Source organism: Hyperoodon ampullatus (assembly GCF_949752795.1).
Source record: "Hyperoodon ampullatus genome assembly, chromosome: 14".
Lineage (NCBI taxonomy): Eukaryota > Metazoa > Chordata > Mammalia > Artiodactyla > Ziphiidae > Hyperoodon > Hyperoodon ampullatus.
The window spans coordinates 23,835,964-23,849,178 of NC_136927.1; the positions used below are offsets into that span (position 1 = coordinate 23,835,964).

At 60.5% G+C, this 13,215-nt stretch overlaps 1 protein-coding gene across 1 annotated transcript; it reads right to left on the minus strand.

Moving 5' to 3' along the window:
- Positions 1-4,750: 4,750 nt before the first annotated feature.
- PRSS27 (serine protease 27) lies at positions 4,751-12,074 on the minus strand. The gene is made up of 6 exons (XM_079719503.1): positions 11,969-12,074; positions 8,402-8,428; positions 7,582-7,744; positions 6,183-6,454; positions 5,631-5,800; positions 4,751-5,180 (listed from the first exon to the last, which is right to left on the minus strand). Exons 1-6 carry the CDS (start codon positions 12,021-12,023, stop codon positions 4,887-4,889), a joined length of 981 nt encoding a protein of 326 aa, XP_079575629.1. The 5' UTR covers positions 12,024-12,074; the 3' UTR covers positions 4,751-4,886.
- Positions 12,075-13,215: the final 1,141 nt, after the last annotated feature.

Consider the following 13,215-nt stretch of genomic DNA (forward strand, 5'->3'; position numbering starts at 1 on the left):
TGATCTGCCATGTCGAGGAAGCTTGGCCGTGAGAAGAAACCTGCTTTTGACAATTTCTCTAGAGATCTGGGTGTGAATCCTTTTTTTGCCTGTGAGGTGGGTGGTGAGAGACAGGACCAGCTGTCCGAGGCCGGGCGTCGCCACTCAGAGGCGGCACGCTGCCTGGGCGGGCGTCTCTGTAGGGACCTCCGCTTGGTTTTCACAAGTGCCGCTCGGGCCTGAGGCAGGGCGCTCCTGACTGACCCTTTAATCACCGAAGATCATTTAAAGGACAGCGTTCTTGGTGCTACATAAACAGTCTGTAACGGAGCCTGGGCCTTGCTGGTAGGAAGTGGCCGCAGCGCCACGGCCATGGGCTCTGGGTGCCTGCTGGTCACCCTGGCATGCACCAGGCCCTCTTCCTCAGGGCAGGGGGTCTGCTGTGCCTCCCAGACATGACCGGTTGGTGGTTTCTCCCAGCCTTCGGGTGTTCACTACTTCCCGGTCCTCCTTCAGAGCTGGGCTCCACTGGCCTGACCCGGCCTTGCACAGTCAAGGCTTCTCCATTTGTAGTTTCCAGGCGAGAGACCTTTGCATCCTTTCTTTCCAATTGTGGATAGACAACCCAGTGCTTTCACTTCTTAGAAATGCCTAAAAGTGCTGCTGCCTTTTGGGCTGATCTGTTAAGTCATGTAAAGGGAGGTACAAGTTTTGCCTCGTCTGACCCACCTTGGGGCTCAGAGGGAGCTGGCGCCCATCAGTGCCTTGGTCTCGCCTGGGATGGAGGTCGGGGCGGGAGGCCTGTCCACCCGGCTTCTGGAGCTGAAACTCCAGGTCACATTGGAAATTGGATGTTTACAGCACATCACAAACATCTCTCTCTCGCCGGCTCTCTCGTGTAACTATGCAGTTCTCTCTGACGTTTCTGGGGCGCTGGGGACACAGGCTGCACGGGCCCTGCTCCCTGACGTGACGGAGCTACCGGGATTCCTTTGAAAACCGCTGTCCGCATGCTTTGAGAACAGACCTTCCTCAGCTGGTCGTGGGGCCTGTCCATCTGGAGGGCCTGGCCCGGCAGGCGGCTCTGCCTCCTGACCTCCAGCTTCCAGGGGAGCTGTGCCTACCGACCGCTGTCTGGCTCCAGGCGCTTCCAGAGGCTTCTTGCCTGTGCCCTCTTCTCCTTTGCCAATATTACCTGATGAACCAAGTTCTCCAGCACCTAGGACTTACCTCCTCCTTTTGTAAGGTCTGTTGTATGTTGTTAAATGTTTGGCTTCATCCGTTTATAGCAATCTTTCTGTAGGACACACTTGGCCCTGGTGACCTGTCCTCCCGGTGGAGCGCACGGGGGCTGGGCAGCCCCTCCTTGGCCTCGGGGTGTACCAGTGGGGCGCTGCTGGCCGTTTAGCGTTGTTTGATTTGTGACCTTGACGTAATAGATAGGCTTGTGGGGTTTTTTTTTTTAATTTAAAGATATTAAGACTTAATTCACTAAAATTTATTGTAAGGGGATATTTATACTTTTGTACTTTTTTAGGTATCCGTATTTTATCAGCTTACAGTTTAATGCCTAAGTTTCCCCTGAAAATAGCAAATAAAATTGTGTATTTATGAATGAGCAGAACAACTGTTAGTGTCTTAAAATGCACGGAAGAGCCACTACTGCAGAAGCGCCGCCTTGGGCTTGCGGCAGCCCCGGGCCTGCCACCTGTGTCACTGTCCAGTCTGGGGCTGGCGGGTTAGAGCAGCACAAGCCTGTCTCCCCGCCTCGGCCGGACCAGCCCCCGGCCCCTCACCCATCATCTCTTGATGGTATCGTGCCCCCATCCCTTGGGCCAAGGAGATCATCTTCAAGAGACTTTTAAAAAAGTATGGATGCCTCGTTGCGTCAAGCATGTGCGCCTGTCTTGTCTCTTTCCCTGGCCAGAAGCACCAGCTTCAGAGAAATTTCTCTGAAATTCCCTGGGCCCCATCCCCCACAGCCACTCTGGCTCCCCCTGGTGGTGGCTCTTCAGAAACTCCCGGGACGCCGAGGCTTTGAGGAAATTCCCATTCCCCGTGTTCCCTGGAGAGCTCTGGCTCCCAGAGGTTGGGTAGGATGTCTTTGACCCCAAGATGCCGGAGTCTCCTGCAACCCAAACTCTCAGCCTTCTTGGAGTGTCTGTCGTGTTTCCAGGGCTGGCATCTGTGAGCAGAGGCAGTGCCGCTCTGGCACCTTTGTCCTGAGCCGTGCTTCCCTGAGACAGACTGCAAATCAGGACACTGGTGTACAACCCCTGGGTCGGGACGGTGTCTCTGGCTTGGGAGGGCTTTGATTTGAACCCCTGCCTGCTCCAGGTGTTGGCATCAGGACCATGGCTGACCCCTGATCCTTGAGGCCAGAAGGGGTCAGGGGTCCTGGGGTCCTGGCCCAGCGGTTTTCCTTCTTGGGGCTCCCACAGGCTGATCCTAAGCCTTATGTTCCCGAGCGTGGAGTATGATGTGTGCGCACATGGATTTCCAGGCTCGGTTGTGGCCCCCTCCTGTGGCTTCACCTGCTGGCTGCTCTGGTTGCTGCAAGGTGGGACCTGCCCTGGGCTGGGCCCCGCTCCTCCCACCCGCCACAGCTTAGTGGTCTGTGCCAGCCGGCTGTCACTCCAAAGCCTTCTCCCTGCAGCCGGTGGGGCCCTGGTGGGGCCCCCACCCACCAGGCGGTGGCCCTGAGGCACTGCTTGGGGGCAGCATGGAAAGTTGTGTCTGAGCGGCGCCCCACCCAGGTGGGAGAGGGGACCCGTGACAGCTGGGGGCACTTCTCTCCTTCCCCTTCACAGCACTGAGCACACTGTGAACAGTGTGAATAAACCTGCTTCCCTTTAAACCCCTAGTCTCTGCACGAGTGTGTCTCTTCCCGTCCTGCAGCTGTCTCGTTGAGTGTCCACCCTGGGTTTGGGGAGCCCAGGGCGTGGGGGATCTGTGCCCTAGGGTCGCACACTGGCCACCGCCTGGGACCCACCCAGGACCCTAGCCTCGCTCTCCCAGGCTGGCTGGGTGGGGCGTCACCGGGGAGCACTGGGCTGCCCTGACATCTTCGCCCCTCCTCCCTGTTAGGCCCACAGGACCCTGACCAGACCCCTGCCCTGTAGCAGAGGCAGGAGGATGGTGGGGTGATGGGGGATCCCAGGGCACTCAGGAAGCTAAGACAGCAGGAAGAGGAGGCAGGGGCAGGATGGCAAGTCCTCCTCCAAGGGGGGCCTGGCCCTCACCTGGGCTCCATCCTGGCCTCTCACCACAGACGTGGCAGATGGGCCACCTAACCTCCTCTGACCCCCATCACTGCAGGACCTGAAGCTCTTTCTATTCCCCACAGCAGGGTCACCTCTCTCCAAAGCTGCAGGACCCAGGCCAGCCCCTGCTCCCAGCCAAGATGACCCAGAACTTGTCCCTGGGGCCACTCTCAGGACACCCACAGCCCGGTCGTCCCCCCAATCAGGCCTCAGTGCACCTGCTGCCCCGCGCCCCCACCTTCCCCACCGGGACTCGGAATCCATCTCTGCTCTGGAGAAAAAGCCCTCAGATGGCTCAGTCCCTGGAGGGCCACCAAGCAGTGCTCCCTGCCTGGCAGGAACATGCCCAGGCAAAGCAGAGCAGAGGCGAATTCAGTGTGTGTTCCCCACTCCATCCCCGGGGCCGGTCCACAGCAGGTGCCTGCTAAGTGCTTATTGATACGTTCCATAAATACCCAGGCCTGCTTTCTCCCAGCACCTGCCTGGCCAGCTGGGCCTGTGCACGCGCTCGCGTACGTGTGCGTGTTTCTCTGTGTGTGGGTGTGCAAGTGTGCATGTACTAGCATGTGAGCATGGGTGTGCGTGTGGTGTGCGAGGCCCTGCCCTCTCGGGCCTCTTTGTCCGTTCATGGTCACTGAGCATGGTAGGAAGCTGGGTGCCTTTCAGGAATTGGCCCACACTGGGGAGCTGACTGTCCGACCGCAGAAGGCCTGCCGTGGACATGCTGGGCCAGGCTGAGAACCCAGGGCCACCTCCGTGGGCAGCCGCACCATCACGGCCAGGACAGGCAGGGCCAGAGCGAGCTGGGGCCTGGGCTCTGAGACCTATTCCTGCTGGATTCCTGGTGGCCACAGGCCATCACGGGAGGACTGGGAGGGGGATGGCGTGGAGCTACTGACAGGACAAGGGACGAGAGGGGGCAGCAGAGCTGGGGTGGGGCCCCTGGGGGCAGGGCCAAGCACCAGGCTCTCTGTGCAGGATTGCAGCTCATTCCTGAACCCCAAACTTTGCAGAAGGAAGAAGGAGGGGGTCCTGGCCCAGGGAGCTGCTGAAGCCTTGGCCTGTCTTGGTGGAGGGCCTGTCCTGCCGACCTCCACGGCCCTGAGTGGCCTGGGCCTTGCCTCCTGTGTGTGACAGCCAAGAGAAGTTCAGGGTGATTCAGACATAGGCAGTGGGGGCTGTGCTCCCCCACGCCCCGCAGAGCCCCCCTCCTTCAGGACCCTCTGCCGGGCCCCCTGCCGGTATCTGTTGCTGCCCCCAGTGCCCAGCACAGGGCACCCCTTGGCAACATTCATGGTGACGACCACGTTGGCAAGGATGCTGAGGCGGGGGGCGGAGCACGGAAGCCCCTGTGAGGGGGTCAGGCCACAGGTGTCACAGGACTCGGTGACATCTGGCCTCCAGTGTGCCTGCTGTAGCTCCTTCCACTGGGGAGCCTCGTCCGCCACACCCCCTGCCCAGCACCGGCCCCCTCCTTCCCCAAGGGTCTACACCCAGGCAGCCGGCACTGAGGTTGGGGTTTTATTGGAGAGTGAACATAAATAAAAATAAGTGGGCATTAGAGAGTAGGGAGAATTGGAGATCTATTTACAAATGTACACCATAGGCCCTGGGGTGCCACTGGCCCACTGGCCTGAGCGCAGCTCAGAGGAAGGTGAGCAGGGCCATGAGGACCAGGAGGATGGCATGGGCTGCCAGGCAAGGTGCAAAGTTCCGACCGAGGGGCTGCTGGCCCCGGGGGTTCCGCTTCTGGCCACCGGAGCTAGGCCGCTGGAACTGCAGTTCTGGGATGATCTGATGGATCCAGTTATGGTGGGAGGTGACCCGGATATAGACACCTGGGCGGTTCCGGCGGGCGCAGCCCTCACCCCAGCTGATCACCCCAGCCTGCAGCCATGACTGACCCACAAGGCACACCAGGGGGCCCCCCGAGTCTCCCTGCAGGTGAAGAAGAGGTACCGTTAGAGTCCACGGAGGCCCAAGAGCCAGGCTTTGCAGCTACATGGGTGCACACATGCCTGTCTGCCTCCCTTTATCTGTTCTTCCCTGCCCAGGACCCCCACCCCCACCCCCACCATGCCACCCAGTCCTTCCTCTCTGACCTGGGGTGCCCATTTCTCTAGCATCCCCAGACTATCCACCCTGATTCACCTCAGGAGAGCGTGTTGAAAATGCAGTTTCCTGGGTCCCACTGCAAACCTGCTGCCTGACTCCCCCGGGTGGGGTCCAGGAATCTGCTTTCCCAGCTGGTCAAATGCACAGCCCTGTCTGGACCCCATGGGCCCACCTCCTGGGGCCTTGTCCCTTGTCCCAGGTGGGCTGGCTTCCACCTTGACTGGGGCCTGGGGAGCAGGGCTCAGCCTTGGCACGGCCCACCCTGGTCCCTACCTTGCAGGCGTCCTTCTTGCCCTCGGCAAAGCCAGCACACAGCATGTCGTCCTTGATGGTTTTCGGCTGGAAGCCAGACTCGGAATCCTTGCTGTAGAGCAGGTTGCACTTGGGCGTGTCAATGATGGGCACAGCGAGTTTCTGCAGGATCCGGGGGTTGGGCAGGTGCTCTAGGGAGGGGAGACACAGCCTGCAGCTCAGTGGACAGTCTTACTAGGGACTCCAGGGCCCTGGGCTCTCGAGAACCACAACTCTGTCCCTCCCCGTTTCTTGCTTGCGTTTAGACCTTCTCTTCTGGCTGGGGGCTTTGTGGGACAGAATTCCTTCTTCCCTCCTCCCACCCACCAGCCTGGGCTCTTTCTGTTCCCCACTCTCTACTTCCCCATGGCTCCTCCTCCTGAGTCTACTGCCCCTTTCCCATACCTACTCCACCCATTTGAGTAGAGAATCATGTGCACCAATATCAACAGAAAAAGATTGTTGGTTCAGAGTGGCCCCCACGCTGCCTTCTCTAGGCATGTCCCGCATTCTCTCCTGGCCCTGCCCCATTACCTTGTTCACTGGGTCTGCCCCAGCCGGTGACCCAGCAGTTCATGCCCGTCTCAAAGACGACTGAGGGGTCAGGTACACACACAGGGAGGATGTAATTGGTGAAGGTCACAGGTGCCTCCAGCTCCACCAGAGCCACATCGGCACTAGAGGCCATGCCTTGGTACAGGGGGTTGCTCTTGACCTGCTTCACCCGGGTGTACATGGCCTGCGGCCCTGGCTTCACCAGTTGCCGCACCCCCAGCAGGACCCGGTACAGGGATGTTTCAGAGGTGCTGGTGGGAGAGCAGAGAGCTGGTGTGAGGCAGCCCCACAAGGGCTTCACAGGTGGAGTTGGTGGAAGTTAAATGGAGATGGGAAAGAGGGAGGAGTTGGGCTCCCTCCAGGCCCCCCATGGTGCCAACATTCTCTCTCTGCACATTGTCTTCAAAAAAGTAATCTCCAGTGGGACACACATCAGGATGAGGTGGGTAAGGGGGTAGAAGCTGAAACAGCTTTAATTCCTGACTTTAATTCCCAGCTATACCCCGGCCAGCCCGGCGTGACCTTGGGCAAGTCACCCAGCAAGTTCTCTGTGACTCAGTTTCCTTGTCTGTAAAATGGGGACACTAACAGTCCCCACCTGAAACGCTTGCTGTGAGGGTTGAAGGAGATGATCACCCACCGGGGTGCATCTGGGGGTTGGGCCTAGCCTTGGGCAAGCCGCCTACTCCCTCTGAGCCCGAATATCTGAACTTAAGATGTGAGGTTTTAAAAGAATTGCAGAGCTGTGGTGAGGCAAGAGCCAAGATGCTTGAGAAACCCTGAAGGTCTAGGACCAGGTGGGTCATAGTATGGTAGTAGGGATTGGGTTACTTGGCCCTTTGGTTAGGGATGGCATAGGTGACCTTAAGGCCATTCTGCTCTAGTCCACCTGTACCCAGAGTCCCAGCCAGAAAGGGAGTGTCTTGGATTTGAGGTGTGGGAGGGGGACGGGGAAGAGGGCCAGGGCATGGGAGGAGCCTGCCAGCATAGGCAGGGGCAGGCCCCAGGTCTGGCAAAACATCGCACTGGTGAGACCAGCAGTAGGGGAGTGTACCCCTCCCAGCTGGGCTGCGGGGAGCAAGAGCCAGGAAGCAGGGGTTGCTGCTGGAAGCTGGCCCTGAGGTTGGACCTAAAGGGAGCGCTGGTAGGGAAAGCTCAGATAATGCAGACCGAACCCGCCCCCCATAGGTGGTCAGCCTGAGCGCCCCACCTGCAGCGGGTCGGCGCTGTCCACGGTGCTGAAGCTGGGCGTTTTGAGGGGTTGGGGAGGTGCGGGAGGTGCTGTTCTGTCTGCATTATCTGTGCCCCTGGTGGGGAGGGAGGCTGGCTGTGCTGGCAAGGGGTGGGGGAGGGGAGCGTCGGGGCTCAGCCAACTCACTTGGAGAAGCAGTGCGCTGCGGTGAGGACCCACCGCTCTGTGATGAGGCTGCCCCCGCAGAAGTGGCTTCCATTTCGCTGAATGCTGACCTGCCATGGCCACTCGCCCTCCAAAACGTCCTGCCCGCCCACCATCCGGTTCAGCATCCTTGGGCTCCCGCAGGCTAGGGGAACAAAGCCAGGGGTGCGCTCACTGGGGGCCAGTTCCATCGGCTCTGATTCCATACCCCCAAACCCACACTTTCACATTCTGTTCACTTCCCGGCTTCCCTGCCCCTGACCTGCTTCGGGACCTTAGGCAAGTCAGAGGCCTGGGCATCAGGTCAGCCTCTGACACAGGCAGACCCTTCCCAGCTGTGGGAAAGTGCCCCACCCCCATGGGCCCCACTCCCTTCACCTGTGAAATGGTGACATCAGACCTACCTGGGGCGGGGAGTGAGATAACACGGGTAAAGGTCTTATCACAGAGCCTGACAAACGGGCTCCCGGAAGGTCAGTGGCTGTTGGGAGGGTCCTACGTGGGGTAGGTGAGTGGTCTTCCAACTCTGTCTTTAGCTTCTTTTCTGTTGCTTTCCCTGCCCCCCTTCTCCATGCTTCCTGCCTTGATGGCCCTCTTGTGCCACCTGCACTGTGTGTCAGACCTTCCCCCTCCACTCCTGCCTGGGCTCCACAACTTTCCTGCACTGTGGGATTCCCTGTGCCCGGCCCATTCATTCTGGGTCTCATTCCGGGGGTGTGTGAGGGTGTGGGTTTCTGATTAGTCTTGCAGCTCTCAGACAAGCCCACTCCTATCCCCTGACCCAGGGGACTTGAATGCTTACCAATTAATGCCTCAGCCTCTTGAGTTCCTGGAAATGAGAAAAAAGAGGATGATCAGCCAACTTAGCTGAAGCTGAGGTCTGCTCCTCCCAGCCCCACCCACCACTGCTGGTCAGCATAGCCCCTCATCTGCTCCACACGCAACCTCCTGAGGACTCAGCAGGACAGCCCACAGGGGGACCTGGCAGGAGAGGCCAGCGGCCTTCAGTTCCCCACAGGTCTGGCCCCCGAGATGTGTACAGGCCAGGCCTGTGGGCCAGAGCTCACCTGCAAGGGCAGACAAGCCCCTTGCCACAGGGGAAACAATCAGGAGATGCCAGTGAGGGGACCTTGTCAGGGCTGACTCTCCTGTTTGGGGCAGGAGGGCTCCTTCTTGTCCCCACAGGGCCTTCCCTCCACACCCCACACTTGTCCTGGTTGGAAGCTCTGCGGAGCATCCAGCTTTCGGCCCTGGTGCTGTGGGGTCTCCCTCCCCACCCCTCTCCAACAGCCTGGGGCTGGGATGAAGGACGAGATAGAGGGAGCAAGGCTCCATGTCTGGCTGGAGTCCTGGGGCGACAGCCCAGCTACTCGGGTCTCGGGGGAGTAGAGAAAGGCCAGCCAGTGGTCGTGGGTCAGTCCTCCCAAGATTCCAGATTCCCAAGAGCCAACCCCTCTCTCAGACATTCCAGCATGCTTGCAGTTGGAGCCCAGGGCACCCTGCTGGGCCATGGCACCCCTGCCCATGGGAGGGACAGGGCAGGGGTGAGGGTGGGACCGTTCGGTAATGGCCTCCATCTCCCCAGGATCCATTGCCCCCCTATCTCTGGACATAAGCACAGGGCCTGCTACTTGGCTTTGACAGGACCCACCCCCGCCAGCCCAGAAACCCCAGCCAGGCCGACAGTCCCCAGCCCAGTGTCAGCAACACTCCAGAAATACTCGCCCTGTAGAGAGAGCCCCATTTGCATATCTGGTTCACTGGAGGCAGATCTGATCAGAGCTGGGGTGGGGAGCTCAGGACAGCCTCTCCCCACCCCAGCCCTCAGTATTCCCCCTATACACCAGCCCCTCTTGGTAACCAGTCCCAGGCAGCTGAGGGGCCCTGGGGGCAGGAAATGACCAGGCTGAGCCACGCCTCTCTATGGGGTGCCCAAGGACCCTGGGGAATTTTACAGGACCCCCATTCTTGCAGTCTAAGGGGTGCACTCCCCAATGCTGGGGGTGCTGGATGAAGAAGCGGTGTTGGGGGGAGCTGTGCTTGGAGCAAGAGGAGGAGGAGGGGGCTGAGGAGGCACAGGCAGGACTGGCCACTCTTCAAAGTAGAGGTGCTAAGCAGAAATGTGAGGGTGGAAGTAGTCAGCCCAGGCCAGTGGGGGGTGGTGGGGGGAGCAGGAATTCTGCCTGGACATTGATTTGTGTTAATGAGGTGCCTTTTTAAAATGCAAATGCCCCCAGGAGGGCAGTTCCCTCCAGCGCCTCATCTTTTTTTTTTTTTTTTTTTTTTTTTTTGCATTACGTGGGCTTCTCACTGCTGTGGCCTCTCCCGTTGCGGAGCACAGGCTCTGGACGCGCAGGCCCAGCAGCCATGGCTCACGGGCCTAGCCGCTCCGCGGCATGTGGGATCTTCCCAGACCGGGGCACGAACCCGTGTCCCCTGCATCGGCAGGCGGACTCTCAACCACTGCGCCACCAGGGAAGCCCCAGCGCCTCATCTTAGTATAATATGATTTAATTAGATTGATAACACCAGACCCCATGCTCTTTCTAAGGCTGATGCTTCTGCTGGCAAGATGCTCCCATTCACCTTGTCCTCACTGGCATTAACGTGCTTTCAGGCTTGTTCCCTCCCTGTGGGACTTTTCCAGAGCCTTGTCCAGATTCTCCCTGCAGCCATCCCCCCTCCCATACATGCAGATGGATCCTCCACAGCCTGCTCCCAGGATCAAGGGCACTCGCACCCTGCCTGGCAGCACACCCACCCCCAGCCCCGTTGGAGCTCTGCGGTCTTCCTCACCCCAGCCTAATGCAACTCTGCTTCTAATTCGAACTGAGCCTTCCGGCCTCTGAATGTGTTTGCCCACAGCACCCCTTTCCTCCTGGTGTCTACAAATCCAGATTCTATATGGTCCTAATCCAGATCAGGCCTAACTGAAATGCCTCCTCCTCCAGGCAGCCCTCCTTGCTTGCACTGTCTGTCTGGGAAGCCTGGCTCCCTCTTCTGAGCTTTCTGTCCTCCCGCCTGGCCTCACAGAGCTCTGCTTACCTTGCCCTGGGGGTATAATTGTTGTCTCATCTCACCTATGGGCTCAGGAGCTCTGTGAAGGCAGAGCCCACATCCAGGGGGCCTGAGCCTGGGGAATGTATAAGAGGGAGAGAATGGGAGCAGCTGTGGGAGCACGGCTGACCGGGAAGGGGTGATGTGGAGACCTGGGCTCTGCAGGGTGGGCGTCCTGTAGGGGCTGGGTGAGCTGGTGGCAGTGTCAGGCCCCTCCTCTGGGCCCAGGGCCCTCATGCTCCTGTAGCTAGTTGCTAGTGGGGATAGGAGAGACCCAAGGCTCTAGGAGGGAACAGCCAGGGATGAGGGGCAAGGACAGTGTTGAAGGAGTTCAGGCCTCTGGTCACAGCTGTTTGAGAGCCAAGTGCAGGCCGCTGTTTCCATTTTGGCGATGACCTTGGTTTCTCAACCCACCAGGAGCAATCACGGTGTTACACACCCTGGCGGAGATGGGCTCCCTCAAAGAACGCTGTGGTTCTTGAACCAGGAGACCAGGAGAGGTAGGCCGGGCAGCGAGACCTGGGGAGGCCCTGTGGAGCCCAGGGAGGCTGGGGCCTCCCCACCAAGGTGCCGCCCTGGTGCCCCCCTCCCCTGGTGGAGAGCCTGGAGCCCTGGCTGAGTTGCAGCCTGGGATGACCCGGCCTGGCCCTGGGAGGTGACTTAAGGACAGGGAAGTGAGGTGGCCCAGGAATGCGGGAGCGTTTCCCTGGCAGAGAGCAGCCCGCCCACTGGGAGGGGCCTGCAGGTGGGGCCCCCTGGCTGGCACCTGCTAACCCTGACCCATGATTGGGAGAGGGGACAGGAGTTCAGGGCCTGCTCCTCCCATACCCTCCCTCTCTGGTAGGAGCTGGAGCCTGCACCCCTGTCCCCCTGCTCCCTGCTAAGCCCTCACCAGCCTCCCGAGGCTCCCAGGCTCAGGCAGCAGCTCAGCTACCCCTCCTGGGCCCAGCGAACAGTGGCCCAGGGATTGGAGGGCAGCGGTTTCGAGTTCAGATCCTGCACCCATGCAGCCCTTGGAGAAGGGAGAGAGGCCCAGATGAGAGGAAGCAGAAGCGCCAAGCCCAGAGCTTGGCCGTGCTTGCCCGAGGCAAGGGGGCAGGGGTATGGTTACTGCCTCTGGGCTCCTCCTGGGCCTGCATCCACACCCCCATCCAGCCTTCCCCACTTCACTCTCCCAGGTGGGACGTCTGGAACCTTCCCCCTGGGGCAGGGAGGAGAGGCCCGTGCTGCAGCCCCAGGCCTGGCCAGGGAGTGGGGGGCTTAGCTACAGTTCCAGGTAGGAGAGAGGGGCCCTGCAGCCTCTAGGACTCACCAAACCGCAGCAGCAGCAGGAGCAGGAGCAGGGCCACAGCCGGCACCTGCCTCATGGTCTTGGCCTGGCTGGAGTGCCTGCCGGGCAGGGGACAGCAGTGGCAGGAGATCCGTGAACACTAGCACAACATTCGGGGCTCCATGAAGTGGGGTTATATGCTGGAGATGAGTGTCAGCTTGGCTATGCCGCTGGACCTGTCAGCCTGGCCCGCCCAGTTCCTCTCAGCAGGAAGGAGGCACCCCAGAACCCCAACTCCTCCATGACCTGGCCCTGAACCCCAAGGGGCCAGACCCCTCACCCTAAGACACCTTGGGGTTTGGGGGCCAAGGTGCATCTGCCCCATTTAGGTGCTTGTGGCATGGGGTTCCAACCCCCACCATGGCTGACCGCATCCCCCAACTGACCACAGGCCCCACATAAGCTGACTACAGTCTGCCCATGAGACCCTCCCTGTTTCATTCATTCATTTGTTCATTCATATTTATTGAGCATCTACTATGTACCGGACATCAGTGAAAGAAACAGAGTCCAGGACTGGGGCTTACACTTTGGGGGGAGGGGGGATGGGCACGGAAAAGTCCAGGTCACCTGTGCTTATGGAACAAAGGAGAGCAGGGGAGGAGTCCGGAGCGGGGTCCCCAGTCGACCCCAGCGCTCTCACCGGCCCTCCCTCCAGGAAGTGGGTCCCAGCAGTCCCAGAACCGGCCCCAAGGTGGCCATGACCTCCCTCCCCCTGCCTCCCTTCCGTCCCCGGGGCAGCACCCTCCTCCCCTGGGCCGGGGGCGGGGTGGGGGGGGTGCTTCCCGGAACCCGAGGGACGGGGTGGGCGGGGCGGAAGCTGGTTCTGGGAAGGCCGGGCCGGGATGACAGTCCCCGGGTGACCCTGCCCTGGGCGCGGCTGGCCGTGTCCGGGACTTGCGGCCGCCACGGAAGCGGCTTCGGGAGGAAGTTATTTGCGGCACGGGGCTGACGTCAGAGGCGGAGTCGGGTCTCGGCGGCCACTGCCCGCCCAGGCGGCGGGTTCGGATTGGGGCCGGAGGAAGGGACCAGGATCGGCAGATCCCCTCCAGAACTGGGGTGGGGAGCGCAGGATAAGAGGCAGAGCCCTGCCTCAGCCTCCCCGCCTGCGCAGTGGGTGCGAGCGTGGCCTGGGTGTGCTACGGTGCGCCCCGGGGGGTAGTCGGGGCCGGGGTCGCGGTCTCCGGGGCTGGGTTGGGTGTCAGGCAACCCACGCCCTCTTGCCTTGG

Coding starts and splice junctions, on each gene's coding strand:
- PRSS27 (XM_079719503.1), bottom strand. CDS start 12,023: ATGAGGCAGGTGCCGGCTGTGGCCCTGCTCCTGCTCCTGCTGCTGCTG. Junction 7,745..8,401: donor AGAGGCTGAGGCATTAATTG/GTAAGCATTCAA, acceptor TTGTTCCCCTAG/CCTGCGGGAGCCCAAGGATG. Junction 5,801..6,182: donor GGGCAGACCCAGTGAACAAG/GTAATGGGGCAG, acceptor TCCCCTCCCTAG/AGCACCTGCCCAACCCCCGG.